The sequence below is a fragment of the Lissotriton helveticus genome, chromosome 2_1 (assembly GCF_964261635.1).
Source record: "Lissotriton helveticus chromosome 2_1, aLisHel1.1, whole genome shotgun sequence".
NCBI classification, from domain to species: domain Eukaryota; kingdom Metazoa; phylum Chordata; class Amphibia; order Caudata; family Salamandridae; genus Lissotriton; species Lissotriton helveticus.
In genome coordinates, this window is record NC_136059.1 from 546,148,155 (window position 1) to 546,171,143 (window position 22,989).

Genomic DNA, 22,989 nt, shown 5'->3' on the forward strand with positions numbered 1-22,989 from the left:
ACGTAATCAGATAACACGTTCCTGTGCCGTAGTGTGACTGCGTCAGATAACGGTATCTGCATCATGGGGATTTTCTGCCTCATGGGCTGATTACTAGTTAACTTGTTAGTTTACTAACCAGAATAGGGTCAGGAATAGGGGGATCGATTCAGAACCTATAGGAATACATCACAGACTTTGGCTGGGAAGGGGAGTAATGAGATAGGTCGGTAATTCTCGAGTTTGAGGGAGTCGGTGCAGGGTTTTTTCAGGAGAGGCTTGACCTCCACGTGCTTCCATGCAGCTGTGGCAGTCATGATGGATGTGTTGGCATGAACAGGCTTCGTTTTAGATGGGACTGTTCTGCCTGGCAGCCGAATAGCAGCTTTGCTTGGCGACACTGTGGAGAGGTGGTGGCTAGGGCATGCACTGAGGTGCAGTGCTACCTCCCGGGCCGGCAAAGGCAAAACACAGCGGCTCTCTGAGAGTGGAAAAAAGGGGCAGGGCAGTCCAACAGATGAAGGGGCTACTTCACTCTTCTACATGGGCCCTCGTGTCAACCAAACTGTGATCCATACTGGAAAGCCAGCAGGGGAGCCTATGTGGTGTTACTGCCAAAGCTGGAGACTTCGGAACTGGGGAACCAGGTTTGAGTCTTGGCATCTGCTCAATAATATCCTGTAATTCTAGGCATATCACTTAATCTTCCCATGCCTAAAAACACAAAAGAATGTATGGGACATTGTGTAATTTAACTGGTGTTTCAGCCATGTCCAGAGACGAGAGCCTCTTGACATAGGGTTCACTACGCAACCCCACCTTGTTTGTTGCAGTACCACATGGCGGTGGTGCTGTCCGTGAACATCTGCACTACTCTTCCCCGGACAGAGGGAAGGAATGCCTCCAGTGCAAGACGGATCACCAGGAGCTCTAGAAGGTTGATGTGGAGCCCGGACTCTGCCGGGAACCAGAGGCCTCTGATCTCCGCCTCTCCCATGTGTCCGCCTCACCCTAGAAGTGATGCGTCCGTCACCACTGTGTACTCTGGTTGGGGAAGGGAGAGGGATCTGCCGTTGACCCAATCCTGGTTTGTTAGCCACCACTGCAATTGTTGTGCAGTGCCCTCAGATATCTGAACGCAATCTGACAGATTCCCCTGATGCTGTGCCCACTGGACTTCAGGTCCCACCACAGAGCCCGCATATGCCACCTGGCATGATCTACCAGCAGGATGCATGAGGCCATGAGGCCCAGCAGCCTCAGGATAATTCTGACCAAAACCCGGATAGAGGCTGAAAGATCGGAATCATAGCCCGTATATCCTGGACTCGCTGCTCGGGAGGATCCGAAACTGCGTCCTGTCCAGAACCGCTCCGATGAAAAGGCGCTTCTGAGAGGGAGTCAGGTGTGATTTTGGCACGTTTAAAGTAAACGCCAGCAAGTGCAGAAGGTCCGCCGTAGTCTAGAGGTGGGAGACAACTGCCTGGGGCAAGCCTCCCTTCAACAGCCATTTGTCGAGATAGGGGGAAGACTGGAACCCCAGATCTGCGCAGATGAGCTGCGACCACCACCATCACCTTTGTAAACACCAGAGGGGCGCTGGTAAGGCCAAAGGGGAGCACGGTAAACAAAGTGCTCGTGGCCCACCATGAACCACAGATAACGCCAGTGGGCTGGCAGGACGGGAATGTGAAAGTAAGCGCCCTGTAAGTCCAAGGCTCCCATCCAGTCTCCAGGGTTGAGGGAAGACAGAACCTGACCTAGAGTCAACATTTTGAACGTCTCCTTCCGGAGGAAATAGTTGACATTCCTGAGATCCAAGATAGGAGACAGGCCTTTGTCCTTCTTGGGCACCAAAAAGTAGTGGGAATAGCAAACCCGACCTACTTCTTGGGCAAGAACTCGCTCGATGGCTCCCATGGCCAAGAGAGTGGTCACTTCCTGTTGGAGAAGGGCCAGATGATCCTTTGACATTAGATGGTACTGAGGTGGCATGCCTGGGGGGGGGGGGGGGGGGGGGTAGTCTCGAAGGGGAGGGAGTAGCCCCTTTGGACTATCTTTAAAACCCACCTGTCCCACATGATGGTGCGCCAGTGGGGGAGGTGATGACGAATCCTTCCACCCACTTGCGATTGGTGGCCCTGAATGGTCGGATTAGGAGGGTTGGCGGCTTCTGCAGAGGGGGCAGTGGTGGACTGGCCCGCTCGCTGGCCCCCAGACCCACGGTGGATCCATCGTCGTGCCTAGCGAGTCAGCGGTGTCCAGTCCACATTGTATGGTAAACTTGGCTGCGTCTCTCCCCTCGGCGACTGATTGGGAGAGCACGGCCCAGTCCTCCTCCGGGCACTGTGCCAGCACCTGGGCTACTGTATACCACACAGTGGGTGTAACGGCCCAACAGACATGCAGTGTGCATCGACCGCAGTCCGAAGCAGGAGGATGAAAACCTCTTCTTCCCAAGATGGTCCAGCTTTTTGGATTCCCTATCAGGTGGTGCGGTAGGGAATGCGCCTTTGGACATTGAGGGTTGGACCACCAAGCTCCTAGAGGTGGGGTGTTGAGAGAGGAAAGCGGGGTCGCCGGGTGGCGTCGGGCAATCATCCTAGCCACAGGAGCCCCAGTGTTGGGGCTGGACCAGGTGCTCAAAAAGATGTCAGTTAGGGCATCATTAAACGGCAGCAGGGGCTCTGAAGAGCTCGCTGCTGGTTGAAGCACCTCTGTCAGGAGGTTAGTCCTGACCTCCACCGTAGGTTGCTCAAGGTTGAGAGCCTTGGCCGCCCTACGCAACACCACTGCGTAAGATGCTCCCTCCTTCGTAGCCACAGTAGGAGGTGACAACAGGCCATGGTCTGGGGAGGTGTACAGACCACTGGCTTCCCCCTAACTCCTCTCTCCAGTCCGGATCATACTCCAACTGGAGGGTAGTCCTCCTCACCCTCTGGTTGCCAATCTGGCCTGAAAGGTAGAACAGGGGTACAAAAGTACCCATGGGCGCCGGAGCCTGCGTCGATCGACGTCGGTCCAGCTCCGTGTCCACGTCGGAGTGGAGGCCAGGGTCGACGCTGGCTGGGGACACAACCAGCGTTGGGTGTGGTGCCGGTGGAATCAGCACCGGGGGAGGTGTTATGAGGTCGACCGGCACCGATCCGGATCCAGGCCTGGATCCAAGGGGATCCTGCGGTACCGGGGCCCAAAGATGGCATGCATCACTGTGTAAAAGCTTCAAAGCTGGGCAGTGGTCAATCCGGGTCCAGGAAAAGGAGGGAACCTCGGAGATGACCCTTCGGGCTCCGCACGCAGAGCCGTGGGTGCGGCACAACCCGCTTCCCTCGTTGAGTCTGCTGACGGACGGGGAGAAGTCGGAGAGCGACGCTGCTTCTTAGACTTTTTCTTGTGCTTCTACTTACCCGAGGAGTAAGAAGACTTCGAGGACGAGTGGTGGTGGTGGCTCCGCGAAGGGACCTTGAGCGGCGTGGAGCGGACTGCCGGCCTCGAGTAGCTTTCTGGACCACTCCTGCAAAGACTTTGGATTCATGGTCCAGCAGTCGGAACATGACTTGGGATCGTGGTCACGTTTGAAGCACCACTGGCACTTACGGTGCGGTTCCGTCACCCACATCAGTTTTCAGCAGGAACAGCAAGCCTTGAAACCGGGAGTCAATAGACTCAAAAACAGTGTTGAAAAAAGTCGAAAAAAAGTCAGTCAAAAAGTGACTGGAGGTACCGCTCTCTCCGGATCTGCGCTGGGTGGCGCAGAAAAAGAAAGAACTGACGTCAGCGCGCAAGGGCAGATTCTAAGTAGCTGCTGCGACGTCATCCCGGCAACCACGCCGCAAACGACGAACGCGGAGCCGACCAATGCCACCTTTCGATGCGCAGGGGTACTGCGGCCAAAAAATTCTCAGGATCCAGTCTGACGCCTGGGGGTAATTCACAAGGTAAGGAATCTATAACTAATTGTCTCTTTCAGATATTTAACATGGAAAGGGGATTTACAAGAAAGTTAATAGTTGGGTTCACAGGTTTATTTACTGTTTTGTATGGCTCACGCACAAGTAATCAGTAGCATCAGTGCCTTCAAATTAAAAACAGAAGGGGGAGGAATACATGTAAATTAATATAGGCTTCTTTACTTTGTTTCATGGTGAGGAGGTAGGGGATTATACAGGTTTGAGCCTTAAGAGTGTAAGGACATTTTCACCAATTTACCTACATCTTAATGAGAACAGCCCTTGGCAATTTCAAGACACCAACCTTATGTGACCAGATGTTTGTTAATGAAGCACCAATATAATCAGGTGCTCAGGTGTGGCACTGGGCAGAGCCTTTGCATCAATGCAATGTGCTTTGAAGCAACACTGCTTTACTAGCAGCCTCCTGAGCACCTCCTGATGACAGAAAATGAAAGCAAATGCACAAGAGTGAGTCTTTGTGTAAAAGTGTGTAAAACTATCTAAATATACTGAGCAACAAATAAAGAAAACTTTTAATCATCCTACCTACACGTTGGTTTTTTGAAGCAGCATTGAGTTAAGCCAGTGAACTAAGGGCACATGAACAATGTACCAAATCTACTTTGTAGGCAGAAACTGATATTGCCCAAATAATTTCTTACAGACCAACAACATCATGTTTAATGCTAACCCTTATAATCCTACCTTAGTGTAAAATGTTGATCAAATTAGGATACATTTCAATATTTGAAGACACCCCATAATGTACACATACTGTAGCAAAACGGATTATTTTGGAATGAAGAGACATTTCAAAAAATTGTTTTCAACGTCATGTCATCACTTTAATAGTGTCTATTTGGCAACCCTCTGGCATTTTGCACACTTCCTATATTTTACAGTAAATTCATTCTGTTCAAAACTATGCTTTAAGGAACCTATGGAAACAAGAGCAATAGGAAGAGTCTCTCACACTTTGATTACAATACTCCCATTATTAGATAAGTTTACTTTCAATCATCAGTTTCTACGATAGCATCTTGGATGAACTGGCAAAGTTCTTGTTTAATAAAACTGTTATCCTTGGCTTTGCAGACACTACAGTAATTTTGTGTGTCATTTATTTAAAGTTAGTTTAAATAATCTTGGATCGTACCACCAGGTTGATTAAGGCTCTGCATTTCCCTTTCTTTGCGATCCAGTTCTGCTGCTTTTCTTTCTAGTTCTTCCTGGCGCTTAAGGAGTTCAGCTTGAGCCAGAGCATGCTCCTGAAAAACAAAAGATAATTTTGCAGACATTTTATAGTGTCAATTAACTAATACGATTATAAGCGAGACTAAAATGCAATAGATATAAGAAATTGAATCTTGTTCTTTGAAACCATTTGCTGTATCCATGTCATATGTATATTTTTTACCTTACAAAGTACTGCTGGTTAGGGTATTTTGGAAAACACTTACTGGCCAGCCACTGTTTTGATCCTGCAACTGGAGGTCGAAGCCACATTAGGAGGCTTGCATTGCTGGGGGAACCACTCGTCCCAGCACCTTTTGCTTCAGCTGCCTCCCACCAAGAGTTCTTAAGTGCACTGCGGCCCTGCTGGACACACCAGGCCACCCAGGCCAATGGCGGGCCCGTCAGTGTCCATCTGAGCTTACAGAGTGGAAGCTCCCCATTGAGGAGGTAAGACCTGGCCAGCTTAATAATGATGCCTCCCCTTCTTCAGGCTGTGATGTGGCCATGGAGTCAGTATAAGTGAAGGCCCGACCCATTGCTTGGCTGTTTACAGTGTGACTTTGTCACTGAGGTCTTCTGAGAATCCAGTAGGCCCCCCAGTAAAGAGAAAAAGGGACAGGATTAGGCAAAGTACTGCACCAAAACCTAAGACATTAAAGAAGATGGCAGGCCATGATCAGCTATCACACCTGCCATAAATTGCAAGCATAGAAGTTTTGTACAGATTGGAAACTAGTTTGAACATTCATTTACAACCCATACTGGGTAAACTGGATGCAGTTATCCCAGCTCCCAGCTCCTTAATCACAGTGGGCCTATCACAATGAGTTAGTTGGTAAATCAGTCAGCATACTGAACCGGTTATCCAACCCCTTAATGCATATCTTAGGGCAGGGCGATGCAGCTAAGGGAGAGAATGAAATTGTGTTACCACAGCAACATAATATCAGACACCCTCCTGAGTGTAATTTGCATCTTAAAGTTGGGCAATGGGGCCAAAAGAGGCATTATGACATTGATTGCTAACACTCTCAAGATCAAAATATTAAAATGTTTTACTTTGCCCCCCTATATTCATCTATTGGTTTGCGAGGGGAGTAGAGGCATCAATGTGATCTTTGGTAAATTTCTATAATAATTACTTTGAGGGAGATGAGGCACATGTGGTGGTAGCCCTGGACCAGGCATTTCAGTGATATTAACTTAAGGCACTGTAAGGGTATGGATATAGTTTGGGTGGGTGATTTTAACATCCAAACCTGTATAAAAACAGAGAGACCTGTGTGTGTGCTAACAGACTGTGAAGGAGAACATATGGCCCATTTAGACCATTGTACTTATGGGATCGCCTTGAATAGGTGTTTGATTAAGTGGAATCTGGGGATTCTAAAAATCCATGAACCCTATAACCGAAGCTATGGATGCAACATTTGGGTGCATAGATCAGGGTTCCACAATAGACTATGCAATTGCCTCAGAAGCTCTCAGTGGGAGAATATCGAAAACTCAGGTCTCATTTTTAGGCTTCAGTGATCATGCTATCTTTAATATGAAATGGGAGCTTAACTGAAGGACATTCAGGAATAATGCTTCCGAACCATTCTTAGCCAGGAAAAATGGGTATGTTTCAAAGTGGGACAAAGTAAATTTCCTCCCTAAGGAGATACATAGTAAAAGCGAGAAGTTAACTACATGTGTAGATTTATATGGGAACTCTGATCTTCTGAGGCAAGCTTTTGAAAATGAACTAGTAGAAATTAAATTTCATTTGGTAAGGCTATTTCCAACTAAAAATCCGCCTTTATAACATTGGTTTGATACCTCATGTTCAAAGGCTTAATTTACCTTATCTAAACCCTTACACATAGTCCGCAGAGAGGTCTCTTTGATCCGAAGTCTATGGACTAAATATAAGCAGAGAGAAGAGGATAAAGAAGCTGAGGGAGGAAGCGTGGCAGGATCTGAGACGAGCTACACCTACAAAGGAAAGTAGAGGATTCTAGAAGGTCATGAATTACCCATTTTCAGGTTTCGCCTGCACATTGCTTGCGCTGTGTTTGACAAATCTATTGTTTTTAATGTAAACTCAAAAGGCGCATAAATCCCCGCCCCCTCTCCTTCCTGGCTTTTCATTGGTTCATTGGCTTGCTACTTCCTTCATTTCAATTCGCGGTAGCATATTTTCCTGTATTCACCACTGCTTGTTCCTCATCTGCTTCTCTCATCAGTTTCCCGTAGCATTAATACTGTTAACATCCGCTCTGGTAGAACTATTTTTAAAACAAGCTTTGCCTCTTTCTGCTTTATCATCTTGCAGCACATTTTTATAGTGGAGAGATGAAGTAATTTGCCCAGAATCACAGGATGTTGGCCACGAGGCTCGAACCAAGATCCCCAGCTCTTAAGTCAGCAGTTCTGGCCACAGCGCCACATCTTCTCCACTCCGGACATACTGGTCAGAGAGCAATTTTCTTCGTCCCTTCGTCCCGGACAGTGATTGATAAAAACAGATTATTGTTCATCACATAGACAAAACCAATGTATCACCAATGCTTGTTAAATAAGGCGGCTAGCCCTTCTTGAAACACTCATATGGAGGAATGTGTCTGGGTGTCTTCTTTTCAAAGTATTTTTTAAAACCCGATAGAGCTAACAAGCCCTATTGTGCTTCCTCAAGTTGAGAGTAGTAACATCCATCTAAAATTTGAGGTGGGCAAAATGTTGCATGCTATTGCACAATCAAGTCCCCTAAAAGCCCCTGGCCCAGAAATTCTCACAAATTCAAGATTTAGGAATCCCCTTGCTGACAAACATTTTTAATGCTATAGCTAAAGTAGGCCCGCCAAACTCAGGGAAACATTCAATATTCATCCCTATACACGGTGTTTAATTACGCCGATGACCTCCAGCTCATCTTCAACCTTTCTGATTCCCCTGATTCTATCCACAATTTCCAGTCGGTGATGGTCTTCATCAGGGATTGGATGAGCTTTAACCATCTTAAGCTCAACCCTGATAAGACCGAGCTTCTCCTCACTGGTGGTAAACTCAACCCTTGGTCTTCTATTTTTTGGCCCCCTTCTTTTGGTCCTCCCCCCTCTCCCTCTGTCAAGACTCTGGGGATTACGCTTAACCAACAACTCACCATACACTCCCAGATCAGCACGGTGGTTTCTTCGTGGTTTTTTATTTTGCGCACTATCCAAAAGATCTCACGTTTTTTTTTCCTTTTCAGCCCTCAAACTGATCCTTATGGCTATGGTTCTTTCCCGTTTAGATTACGGTAACGTTCTGTACAATGGTGCCCCCGCTTACGCCCTCTGGCGGCTCCAACTGGTACAGAACCAAGGTGCTCGCTTGGTCTACGGCTTACCGAAATCACACCACATTACACCCCTTCTTATATCCCTCCATTGGCTTCCTATCAGAGAAAGGGCCCTCTTCAAGATGGGATGTATTACTTTCCAGGCCCTGGCAGGAACTGCTCCATCTTTTATTACGTCCAAAATCGAACCATACATCCCCAGAAGACAACTGCGGTCCTCATCTCTGTCCCGCTTGGTGGTCCCCAGGTTTAAGAAGAGCAGAATGGGAGGCTCTAAGTTCTCTATTCTGGCTCCGCAATTTTGGAACTCTTTACCTCTCCCAATGAGAGCAATGCCATCCTATCTGGAGTTTCGCAGCACCCTGAAAACTGCCCGGTTTTCACAGGCTTTTAATATCTAATCCGCTTACCATCTAACTCAGGATCCCTCCTCAACAGCGCCATGAAACCGCCTGGTAAACGAGCGCTCAACAAATACCCTTAAATTCAAATTCAAATTCAAATACACAACAAGCATTTGCAATGCAATAGTTCTCGCATTACTTAAAGTTTGAGCTATTGGCTTGCAAATAATAAGGCAACACCAATATCTCAAACTTTAAGTAATGCGAGACCTAATGCATTGCAAATGTTTGTTGGAAACTGGAGATCCAGCAACTGCTAAACTGAGGATGCCAGTCACACTACTGGAGTCTCGGGGGTTTGCAAGTCACAGTCTACAAAGGAGGCCTGGAAATTATCAATGCCTCTGAGTTTATTTAGGAGAGAAGTGCGCACAGAGAAGGAACGGAGGATACATCCTGACATTTAAAAAGGTTATACAGGATGTCAATATAAGTACTGAAGTTTAAGGTGGGGCTCAGGGCCCTCCTGTGGGTAGTGTAGAAGTATCAGGGAGCGAGGAATGGGCCTGCTTGGTGTACAAAGGAATTCCACAGACACCCACAGCCAGTGCAAGTGCACACAAAATGGATAGGGGTCACGGAGTGACCCTGTAAGTTGTACAATCAAGAAGGCCCATTGGGCTGCCTATTCACCCTCTGGACCTCGTTCTGCTGTCTGTGCTTCATTAGGCCAATGCTAACAATTAAAGAAACGTTCACGCAGACAGTGGTCGAGGTTTCGTGACAGAGTAGTAGTTACTAATCACGTCAGTGGCGCAGTGGCGCAGCAGCGCCTGCCCAGTGGCAGAAACTCTAATTAGAAACTAAGTAAGTAGAAACTAGTATAAACTAAGTTAAAACTTACTTGAACAACTGTCAACGCCGGTCAGGGTCTTCTCTGTCAGTAAGACAGACACCGGCGACAACTGGTGACGGGGTCACGGCGGGCTCTCTCACTGGCACAGCACATGAAGTCAGGCGGTTGCACCACCAGTCACTCTGCTGGCAGTCAGACTTCCTGCAGGCAGCAACCCAATCATGACAGCCATCAGCCCTTGGGTGACACGGTGGGCCATGATCATCGTGATTCAGAGTGTGACAGGACAGTACAGTACAGCAAGATGACGAGCTGCCGTCCGTCGTCCAGCGGCTGCCTGGTGGGTTATGCGTAGCACCAGCCAGCAGCACCTGAGGCATCACTGCTGCAGCGGTTTTAAAAGAGTTCCACTTTCGTTTTTCATTCAGAACTTTTTGTGCTGCATTGTGTTAAGATTAGTGTTATCAGAGCGGCCATTTTAGAGAATGGTATAACACTAATCTCAACACAATGCAGCACAAACAGTTCTGAATGAAAAACGAAAGTGGAACCCTTTTAAAAAGAGTGACGCAATCAAAGGCACTTCAGAAATATAACAGCATACGTACATTTATATAAAGGTAAAGGCGCGTCCCCAGTCATCACTATGGCACGCGGAGGGAGCGTGAACCCCAATTACATCTTGAGCGCAGTCGGCGACTCCTTGATTCACTGCAACTTTTTCGCTCTACATTTCTGTGACGGGAGCAGTTCCATCCGTCATTAAAATGCAGTCTGGGCATTATGACAGCTCCAAATTACAGGGAGACAGATGCAAGCGTACAGGCGGTTTCTGAATTTCACACTGATCTGGCAACTAAACACGTGGCAGTCAAATATATATTTATTCAGATTGTAACGGTCAAAAGAGGGGGAAGCATACTGCCAAATGAACTCTCATAGACTTCTTTTAGGTATGCAAGGAGGCTAGACGTGGACTGACATCCTATCACAATGCTTCATTGCACGTATTTGCAGACATTTAAAGGTTGCTCAGAAGAAGCCTGCGAGTGGTGTGCGCGCGCGCACCACTGCGAGCCATGGCCTATTGGTGTCTATTACGCGATTTACCAATAGGCCATGGGCGCAGCTTGCGCCCGCCTCTGGCCAATTGCGTGCAGTCTTTAATAAAAAGAAGCACGCCAAGGCCAATCGCCTACCACAAAAGGAATTGCACACTCGTGTGTCAAGTCAGCCTGAATACCCCGTTTTTCACCCACGAAATGTCTGGCACTGCTCGAGCTCTGCTGCGCAGTGCACCGCAAGGCGCGAGACCTACAAAGGGGGACAAAGGCAACCCTAAAAATTATAGACCGATATCTTTAATTGATAGTACTGTCGGGAAACAAACGGGATGCCTTTATAACGCAATGCCATTACTACGCAAGTCATTACATCGACTTGCAGTAGATGGCGCTCTAACAGTGGAGTGGTGTGACTCACTGGTTAGAGGCGGCAAATCCGGAAGCAGAGAACGGCCCGGGACCAGGGTTCAATTCCCGACGCGGCAGGGTCGTGGACCAGGGTCAGCGGACTCGATAATTCTAGCCTCGGTGCCTACTCTAACCAGGGATCACACTCGGCAACTCTGGGCATTAGCTTGCCTCATCTCTACAACGGCCCCCCACATTCGCCGGGGATGCCTGGTTTCACCTTGGGGATACCCAGTAGGGACCATCTCACAGGGATAGCCAGGACGGGTTCCCCAGCGGTCTACAGCGCCACGACGCCTCAGGGCAGCAGTGCGCTTTACAAGACACATACATACATACATACATACATACATAAGGCATAGTATAATTTACTATTCCAACACCTTCCCTACTATTGCCTAGGCTGGAGTAGTAAATGATACATTCCCAATGATACAACGCCACCTACTGCGAGTCAATGTAATGACTTGTGTAGTAATGGCATTGTGTTGTAACGAACGCATTGTTACAGAACGCGATGTAATTGCATGCGTTGTAGCATGATATATTCGTACTGTCAAGCTGACGCTTCAACTAATTTTAATTGGGTTTGAAGAATGGCTTGAGGAGAGAAAAGTTCTGACCAGGGCACAATAGGGATTTTGGAACGGCAGAGGGACAATTGACCAATGCCTTAACCCAAGTTTGGTGGTTGCCAAGTACACGGTAGGAAAGAGGGGACATTTATTTATGGCATTCATTGACCTCTCAGTCACTTTTGACTGCGTGGTCCATAGTATGCTGTGAGAAATCATGGGGACCAGGGAAGTCGACCTATTGATAATAAATGTTATAAAACAGCTCTACCCAGGGGCTACAGCCAGCCTTAGATTTGGTAGAGAGGGGGAATGCACAAAATAATTCAGTATTGAACATGGAGTGAGACATGTGCTCGCCCCATTTTTGTTCTCCCTCTACACCAATAAGGGGGTGAAGGTTCTAACAAAACAAAAACACCACAGATTTTCCATATAATGAGGCATCTGACGAAGTGTTCTTGGCTAGAACCACAAGGGTGCTGTAGAGTTATATTTTAATCATTGGTCCTTCGACAAATAAGGTCTGGTTTTCCATGCATCTCAGCGCAGATTGGAGATGGTTGATTCATCCTCGTATTTAGGAATTCATTTGGATGGTAAATTCTTCTGGAAAGACATGGTTCAAATAGAGTTCTCCACTTGGAGCTAAGCACTGCAGCCTTATTTAACTTCTCTAAGAAAGTGTGGTAAAAACCCATATCCCAAATATTACTCATTTATTTGGGAAAAGCAAAAGCCATTGCCACATATGGGGCAGCCGTATGGGGCATGGCAGATATAAAGCCACTGCAACGTGTGAAGGATGCCTTCGTTAAGAGGCTGCTTTCCCTGCTTAAAAGCTGCTGTAACTAAATATGCCATAGTGAGATGGGACTCCTGTATACTTGTGATGTAATTCGCCTGACTACTGTGGCATTCCATCTGGAGGAGGCAGTCACGGTCACTGAACCAAGCCATGCTAAGAGATTGTCTCAAATTAGAAAGAGCTAAAGAGATACCTTGGATAGAATATGTAGGGTCCACGCTGTCAGAATTGGGCTTGAGTGACCTGATTGAGTACCCAGAAAATTGTAGATTTTTCCCTAAGGAGAAATTAAAACAGATATTTTTGGAAAATGCAGCTAGCCAAAGATGGGATAACAATAAGAATAAAAGCAGTGTTATTCTATACAACTCTGCTCCATACAAAGCTTATATACTCTTACTTGGTTTTTGTCCACAATATGCAGCCTTGCTTTATTGTAACCAGATTTCAATAGAATTTTGACCCACTGAAGTTGAGCTTTCTGGCAAATGGCACATACACATTGCCATAACAATCTTACTCAATGTACCTGTGATGGGGGTATCAGGTCAGTCCATTGAGCATTAAGTGTTTTTCTGCCCATTTTATTCCCAACAAATGCAAATAATTCTAGTACCTTTTTGCGTAGCACCAATTTATCGCAACGCATGGCAGCGCTCCAGTATCTTCAGCGATTTGAAAGTGTGCTTTGTTCTGGCCACTTATCTCTGGGCAGTATGGAAACGGAGGAAAGAGCTTAATCTTATGGAAGGGGAACGTGTGCAATAACAAATGTGTATGTTATTTCTTTTCTTAGCTCATTAAACAACTAAATAGTACCAAATAATGAAATACAGTTGCTTACATTTTTTCTATACAGTCTTCTAACTGAACCGCTGCAGACTTGTCTATCGTATATGGATTAATCCCTACGCAAGACACTTTGGAATCAATCCATATAAAATTGCAAAGTCTGCTCCCAAGACGGGCGATGCAATGCTTTAATTGAATGAATTTTAAATTACTTGGAAAATATTTATCTTATTTAGTTTTAATTCTGTATGCTTTTTTTGTAGATTAATGTATTGACTTTCATAATTCTGTATGCTTTTTAACTGATGTTTTAAGGATATGGGTAGCACAGTATTATTTTTGTACTATGGTGATATATGTATTGTTTATTATGATGCATGCACTTTTATGCAATGGAAACATTGTGAAGTAAAGTTTAAACTGCCTACCTACTGCCCACCATGGATGAATCAACAATGCCCTAAACTGCAATTTGTTCTGCAGGTAAACCTTGGTGGACACACCAGAAAAAGACCCATAGGATTTAGCACCCTACAATCTTAGGCACAGCAGGATAAAAAAAATATTACCAATGGATTTATGTTTAAAATCGCATGTACTCCACATTCAAACATTTTCCTTCCAACACAAATGCATCTTGTGTCAAAAACTAATGTGGTCCTTGTGTCTTGTAGCCCCCACTATTCAGGCCTTTGATGAACCCAGGGAACTGCATAATGTTTCCAGTAACTAACAAATTGGTTCCATCCTCTATACACTTATTTGAGCATTTTCGCTCTCATGTCTATAAATGGCTTAAACTCACATAATTACTTTCCTTTTCTGGCAGAAATACACATACTTTAGCGACAAAATGCTTGTACGTTTTCCTTGAATTGCATGAGTTTTCTGCAACCCCCCTATAGAATTACATAGCATTTTTATCTTTCAAATACTTTTTTGCACTAGATAGATTTAGAAGGCTAGAAAGATCCACAAATTACATGGGCTTTAATTACAATAAATTTAAAGAGTAATTTTCTGCAATAGGTGTTTTTATTACTTTCGTATTTTTGCTCTTGACCAAATTTTCATTGCTCTTCATGTGGGGATACATGGGTGTCATGCTTGTTTTCTTTGTAAAGTACACCAATACCCAACATTGGTGGTGCTGTGCTAAACAAATATGTGAAATAAAGTAAAAATATCACTTTGCAATTGTTTCAAAATGCTCTGAAAGTATACGAGGATAGGGGATGATTGAAAGTGACAATATTCCAGACTAAAATACATCTGATAAGGTGTGAACATACTACAGAATACTTTAAACCAGAGGTTCTTAAACAGGGTTTTAACAACGACTACAAAAGGGATCCCAGACTGTTTAGAAAATAAAATCTTAGCAGATTAAGTATATAAAAAAATATATATATCAAAATTAAACACTGCCAATTTTATAACTCTCTGTAAATGTAATGGAATTTGAAACTGGAGGCTAAAAACGAAGTTAGTATTTTTATGTTGATTTACGGGAGCAGTAGAAGTACAGCAACCAGAATTTAGGCTGCACGATTGGTTGCCTCAATTGTAGCATTGGTATGCAGACACAATAAAAGCATGTATTAGGAGTAAAAAAAAAAACGTTAAAAAAAACCTATGCTGGAGTATAGTATATTTCAGCTTTTAAAGGCAAAACAAAATTTAAAAACGCTACAACCTTCCCATTAATATAAAGATTTCGATGTTGGCAAATGTTATGTGAATTAAATACGATAATGCATGATTTGTGTATATGTTTGATGTTTCTGTATTGTCTTGAGGCTCATATAGCGTAGAAATTGTTTAGTGGGGTCTCTGGGTTCTAGTTGTGAATCAGTGAGGATCCACAGAAGTCAAAAGGTTAAGAACCCCAGCCTTTAATGGAAAAGCCTACATTTTTTAATTAACAGTAATATACATGTTACAATAGAACTATTTCAAACTGGATACGATGAGTTAACACTATATATACAGTTTCAGCACCAATAAACGTTTAGTCACCTTCCTGTAGATGACTAGCAGCTAAATTGCAGCACAACAATAATAAACTTCATTTCCCATGAACCAATGGGAAAAAGGAAGAAACATGAATCCAGCCAATAAGCAAATAAGGGTCTCTGCTTATAGTCCCTTTGTTGACTCTCCTGGATACTGGATGAGTGTTCAGCTATTACGCGATTGAAAGATAAACGCTAATACTTGTATTGTGATCACACTCGCTAGCTGGTTTAATTTGCACGATGTGCGCAAATCTGCTGCGCTTTAATGAGTATAACCGGTCAGCAAGCGTTAAGGAAAGAGTTAAGGACAGCTCCTGCTGGGAACATGAGTATCGCCCGCTTTCGGCGGTAATTTAAGCTTTAATTGTGGCTGTGCGCTCCTCACACTGTACCGTCAAGGCCCCCCTCATCGCCAGGAAAGCAGTTTAGAGCATGTGTCGGTCCAACGTGTGTAGCCCAATTGGGCTACTTTTGGGTGTTTTTGAGGGTACGCACGTCATATGCGCCCCCCTGCTCGTCTGAAGGCAGAAGCCTGGAAAGTTTTCACCGAGCAGATCGCATTTGTGACGCCTGACCGGCTGCAACAGCAGTCGGTTCCCTGGAGTAAGCACATGCTCCTGTAACATTTATTGGCTCTTACGCCCTACTTGGGCTGGAATAATTTAGATTACAGCACCTGCTCAGGAGCTAGGTACTCGTCCTTTTATTGTATGCATGTGGGTTGGCTCCTCCCTGACTCCGCCAATATTACCTTGCCTTGCACAAAATTAATATAACTGTGGCACGAGTACAATAGTGTGTGCAATGGAAGAGTGGGTGAGATATGATGAGGAGGAGCAACCCTATCAAGAGGGACAACAGGAATGTACCCTAGAGGATAATATTTTTGATGCTCTGGATGCCTTGGATCAGCAGTCAGTCAACAGGGCCATTGAGAAGGAAGTCCCTAGTACTGTGCATACTGACGACAGAGAAAGAAAGCAAAGCAAAATCAGGGCCATGGCCCCAGCTGATGCACTAGCACACCTGCCCATGGTGAATGTTCCAGACCATGGTTATTCCACACCCTCTAACATCGCAGGTGAGAAGGCAAAATGCAAAGAAAAGGTGTATACAGATACTGACACCACTGATACGGCTACAACGGATGAGGAGGCTCCTCTCAAGAAAAGATCTAGGAAGGCAGTTGATACGGCGCCCGACATGACACCACAAAATTCAAACACACCATTAACATTCAATCCCGCAGATATTGTACATCCTCGTTAGTCAGATTGGGATCCAGCCCCGGAGGTGGCAGACTATCTGCACGACAATCTTAGAGCTTCGATAAGGAAGTGCGCAACAGGTTGTGCTCAGAGTGTCCTCAACCTGACATCCCAGAAAAAGGTGGCCGAAACATCTGCTATTGATGCCTTAAAAAGTTTGCAAAGGACCCCAAAAAAAGGGATCGACCGCCCCTGGTGGGCCTGCCAGGACAATCTCTTTGATGTGGCAGGGCCCTTGGCCAAAATACTAGAGACGGCTTTCGTAGCAAAAGAATATGCCACGCCTGTGGATCCAGACATCTTAGCGGGCTGGACACAGAGTGCGATATATGCCTTTTAGAAAACGCCGATTGCGCCATCTCTACTGAGAGACACAAATCTCTTTTGATGCGAATGGACTAAAATCTGACGGAAATAGCATCGCCTGAGCCTGGTCCACTTGCGGAGGGTAACCTCTTTGGAGAGAGATTCGTTAAAGACATTTCAAAATATGTGGGTACATTTACACCATTGGACAAAGCCCAATCTGGAATAAAAAGGGTCTTTCAATCGGTCCTTTTTAAAACGAGGCAGAGGACTCTCGCCAGGCCGTCAATACTATCAAGGTCCTCACAGAGGAGACTTCGGACGCGGTAGAGGTGACTGGGATTCCAACATTCTACCCCACCAGACAAAGATATAACAAGCGTCGCTTTAAGAGGGGTGGACACCGAGCTGGATTCCAAGCTCAAAGCTCTGCAGGTAACAGTTATCGAAACTTTTCATTTACTCTTGGGGGTCGTACCCAATTTTTCAGTCACAATTGGGTAATGTTGTCACACGATGCATGGATTTTACAGACTATTCAGGGGTTTCGCCTAGACTTTTATCAAACACCTTTCAAAAGGCACTCAACCAAGACAACTCAGTTTTTCCCAACAAGAGTGTGCTTTTATAGATGCAGAAATAGAAGAATTGCTGCAGAAGCATGCGATTGCTTATTGCGACAATTCTTCTTAGTGCAGAAGAGTTTGGGGGTCATAGGTTAGTATTAAACCTGAGAGTTTTCAATCAGTTTATAACCTACAAACATTTCAAAATGGAGGGTATTCATCTTTTGGCAGATTTAGTAAAGAAAGGAGATTGGAAGGTCAGGTTAGACTTGAAGGATGCCTATCTGACGATTCCTATTTTTCGTCCTCATCGTCGCTTCCTACAATTTCGATGGCGGAAACAATGGTTGGAATATTTGGACCTTCCTTTCGGGCTCTCCTCGGCTCTGTGGTGCTTCACCAAGGTAATGAAACCGGTGATAGCTCACCTAAGAAAACAGGGCATCCGTATGATAGTATATCTGGACGATATACTCCTTATGGCGCAGACGCAGTCCTTAGCCATTCAACACTTACAAATGACTATGTCCCTTCTACAGAACTTGGGGTTTGTGATCAACGAACCCAAGTCATCCCTGTGTCCCTCTCAGGCAGTGGATTTTCTAGGGTTCTTCATAAATTCTCAGACAGCCCAGTAGTTTACTTTAATATAACTGGAAGGACGAAAACATTATCACGTAGTATTGAGTATAATGCTTTTCCCTGTAATGCTAAGCTATGTGTAGTCCAGTGCCTGAAAGCCTATGAAGAATGTACTCTGTCTTTACAACCAGAAGATTCAACGCAATTATTGATTGCATTACAAAAAAACGTTTAAACCGGTTTCAGCGGCTACGATAGCCAGGTGGTTAAAATCAGTCATGCAAGAAGCTGGTATTAATATCCAGATTTTTGGTGCACATTCGGTTCGTGGTGCCATGGATTCCAAGACTTTTATGTTGGGTTCACCTGTTCAAGATATTATGAGGTCTGCTGATTGGTCATCAGAGCCTATGTCTAAGCTGTTTTATTATAAACCAGTGGGTGACATATCTACAGTAGTTTTTAATAAGCGTTAAACAAGCAATAATCCGAAGCTTCCGGTCCTGTAATAGAATAAAAAATTTGCATTCGAACCAAGAATTCTCAATCCTATTAAGGGCACGAAGGCGAGGATTATCCCACCCGGTTATATTTCAATGTTTTGTAATATATACCCGCCCAAATGTATTTTATACTCTGCTCAGCAGAAGTTATGGGTTTCCTATATTTCTTTTATTTCAGGTTCCGAAAAGAAGACTGAAAAGGTGTTCTTCAGGTTGAAGAAGATATATAACATTCCAGTTTCGGTTATGGTTCCTCCACGCTGGAGGATGACGATCTGAATTTGAGTTAATGTTTATATTGGACTAAAGACTCGAGCAAAGAAAGAGGCTCAGGGGAAGGAAATGGTGACTCTTATAGGGTCGGACAGGATATTATGGAATATAAGAGCATCATGGGAAATGTAATTTATTTTATATATACGTTTTCAATGGCTGCTGTGAGTTAAACAATAAAGGAAGAGAAGCAATAATCCTCACCTCCATGTCCTTAATAGAATTGAAAATTCTTGGCGAATTGCTAGCAAGGTTTTAATTCTCGCTGATCGCGCCTCCGATAAGGCATCAGGGGCTTATAGTGCAGTGCGGTCTTTTGGCCACCAGAGTGCGCCGTACCATTCGCACACCGCGCTCGAGGGTTGATCTCTCTTCCAGCAGGAAAACTCTCGCACTCTCAATACAAGGGTATAGAGTAACGCATCAGGCCACGGAGTGCGTGTGAAGCTGCCCCTCCAGTCTGGAGTCTGAACACCCCAGTACGGGGTATGCATTTCATACAAAAAAGGCACAGAAGCACAGCACTTCAGCACTAATGTTGGGACACAAGCTTTCTCTTTCCTTTTCTACCTTCATTGCAAGACTTGCCCCTTGAGATCCAGTGGGTGCCTGGTGTCCCTGGGCCTTGGAACCCCTGATTGTCCCCCTGGGCCACATATATTTTTCCTGGATGTAACCCCCAGCATTATCCTGCCTATACACAATGCAGGAGTCTGATAACTCTTACCTGGAAGAGGAGAGTGTCTTTTATTTCCCCACTGATGACAATTTCTGGGAGGTGATTGACACCTCCATACATAAAGCAGTCTCAGATGCAGTGGCACCCATAGAGCAGAAACTCATTTAGATGGCAGAAAAGAACTTCAAACCCCTCTTTCCGACTGATGACCTCCTAGATGGAGGCTGGAGGAGAGGGTGGGGTGAGGCATTGTTTGTGACAGTGTTTGTGACACTGAACTGGACAGGCCCAGGCAACCCATCCACTGACACAAAAATGCTCAAGGGCAACTCCATCCAGGAGAAGGGAATCCGAGATGTGGGGACTGACATGCTAGATCCAGATGATTTAATACACCCACACTCGACGGAATGGACCCCGGTGAAGAAAGTGGCCACATATGTGGCAGTGTGGCTTCGAAAATCCCTGGGCAAAAAAATAGGCAAAAGCCTTCGGGTACAGTGCTCGGTCTGTCACTAGACAGCAACGTGGCAATAACGCCCGCGATTGATACCAGGTCGGCCACCTTCCTAGCCAAGTACGTCTGATACCCTAAAAAAGATACACCGCTCCTGGCAGTCATGTCAGGATATACTCCTAGACATATCCTGCCTTGGACTGACAAAAATCCTCAACATGGCCGAGGATGCCAATGCACCAGGAGCGCTCATATCCCCAATAGTCCTATCCGGGTGGGCAAAAAGAGCCATTATCTTTCTAGGGAATGCCAACTGTGCCCTCTCCACAGAGCGGCACAGGTCTCTACTAATCAAAATACACCCGAAGCTCGGAACCCTAGCTACTTTAGAAAAAAGCCAAATCGCACAGGGTGGTTTTCACCAGGGCTGATTGTGGCAGGAGGGGCTTCTATCCTACCAAAAGGCTACCTTTGCCAATGAGACTTTAGAAGAATTTCAAGAGGCAGCCACCTCTCACATTGAGTGTGCATCTTTTTCCCAATAAAGAATGGGGGGCAGATTGGCGTATTTTGCTCACAAATGGAAGACTATAACAGACCTGTGGGTCCTTCAAATGATTCAAGGATTCCAAATAAAGTTTTACGGGTCACAGCCTCAACCTGCCCCTTCCCATCATCTTCTCTGAATCAGAGGCAGCCCTAATAAACGCAGAGGTGGCGGACTAACTCTCCAAAGGGGCTTTATTCAATACTTTCGCCTCTCCAAACGGCTTTCTCAACAACCTCTTCCTAGTGGAAAAGCAGGACGGGGCAAACACCAAGTCATCAATCTAATTGAGGTCAACGAAGGGCTGGAATTGCGCCACCTCAAAATGGAGGCAATCCATCTCCTGTCAGACCTTTAAATACCCTTGATAGTACAACTGGACCTCAAGGATGCGTATCTTACGATCCTGATGTCCCCAACATATCGTCGGTCCCTACAGTTCCAAAGGCGATTCCAAACCTTTGAGTTCACAACTCTCCACTTTGGGTTATCCTAAGCACTTTGGTGAGCATGCGCCTGATCTTGTACTTGGACCACCTGCTCCTTATGTATCAATGCTGAGGAACATCTGCAGGCAATGGTCGACCTGTTGGAGTCACTGGGATTTATCATCAATGGGGCAAAGTCAATATTGTCCGACTCAATCCCTCATATTCGAGCGTTTTGGGGTGGAATCAGTTAGATCCACCTTGAGTCTTCTTTCTCGAGTGACATGGAGACTTCTTTCTCGAAAGAGAACCAAAATCAAATGAGAATTACGGGAAATTGCAGCCATGCCTACAGCTTCTCTCTAGCAAAATGCGAGGATTGTGGGGCTTTTATCATCTTCGAGATCACTGCACTATCAGGACCTACAGTGTCTGAAGGCCTACCGCCTTAGACCTGGACAGAGGTACTCTCAGAGAGTCCGTCTCTCAGACGAGGCCAGAGAGGAGATACTAAGGATCGTTCACATGGAAGCCTGGAACGGGCAAGCCATTCTTCAGCTCCCTACTGGACCTAGTGATTCAATCAGACAACAGCAGCACAGGTTTGGGGGGGCAAGGTGTGGAGAATGCACCACCAGCTGTACATGGTCCACTCTCGAACAAGCACTACACATCAACTGCCTCGAGAAGATAGTGGGCTCATTCGCAGTGAAATTCTGGATCATGGACACAGCACAGTGTGTGTCCTCTTGAAGACGTGGGGGCAGTCCGATATATCAACCACCTGTTGAAATGAGATCCAAGGCCCTCTCAGGTCTCGCTCAAAGCTTCTGGGATTATTGTCCCATGAATCAAAGCTCGGTGACAACGGATCACCTCCTGGGGAAGGACAATTGCACACCATTCTGGCAGTCACAATATTTGCAGGATAAGAGTTTAGGGAAATTGGATTCATCGGTGTTTCAAACACTTGTGGCCAGATGGGGCCCATTCACAGTGGACCTCTTTGCATTCCGCATGGACTATCAACTAGCCAGTAACTTGAGCTGGAGAATGAATACCAATGCCATTCCCACAGGATGGATTGTAAGGCAGAAGATATGCATTTCCCCCATTCTCAATGATAATGATACCCTTGGCACATGTTTGGAGACAACGGACAGACCTGGTGGTGTTGACCCCTATCTGGAGATCTTAAGTGTGGTATCTGGTTCTGATGGAACATTCCTGGGATTCTCGAATCCGTCTACCCCCATTTCCAGGACTTCTCACGGATCCTGCGGAGACCCCTCACCATCTGGTGCTTGATGGCACTCTACAACTTATGGTGTGGAGGATTACAAGAATGCTGGAAAGTCCCAGGTGTTTCTCAACAGGCTGCTTCATTACTTTCCAGGGGATGGGCCGACAGCACAGTCAAGAGGTAAAGATCGGCTTGGTCTCGATAGATGGGTTGGTGTCAGCAGAGACATCTGGATCCTGTAGGGACAGACATTGTCCATATCTTGAACTTCCACGCTTCCCTAGCTCAGATGGCATAGCGTACAGGTCGTTCAGTATCTTTTGATCAGCAGTATCGGTGGAGCATTCTTATATTATAGACCACCCTGTGGGTGAACAAGCATTGGTCCGCAAACTACTTCAGAACATTCGATTTGCCTTACCTCCAGAACCGAAGAATTAGACCCTTTGGGATGTTAATAAGGTCTTAATCCTGTTTTGCTCCTGGCACAGCAAAAAAGTCCTCTCCAGAAAGATGTTAGCAATTTTGACTGCACTATTATGCCTAGTGTCCTGTAGACAGGTGTCAGACCTCAGAGCCATGGGCATAACAGGCAAAGTATTTACCCCACTGGGTGATCTTCCAGATTTCTAGAAACACAAAATGCAATTTGTGCATTGTTTCATACCCCGCCTTGCGGAGTCTCCCATGTTAGGCGTGGTCCGTAGTATTAAGACTTACAAGGCCAAAACGGAAGACATATACCCCTTGGGGAAATGAAATTGCTTATCAACTTTACG

At 45.6% G+C, this 22,989-nt stretch overlaps 1 protein-coding gene across 1 annotated transcript in view; it reads right to left on the reverse strand.

The window, feature by feature from the left end:
- SCAMP1 (secretory carrier membrane protein 1) overlaps positions 1-22,989 on the reverse strand; it is a 608,538-nt gene that overhangs the window by 431,729 nt on the left and 153,820 nt on the right. The window contains exon 4 of the mRNA XM_078675215.1: positions 5,089-5,200. Within this exon, the coding sequence (XP_078531341.1) occupies positions 5,089-5,200 (112 nt within the window). The remainder of the gene's footprint in view (positions 1-5,088; positions 5,201-22,989) is intronic.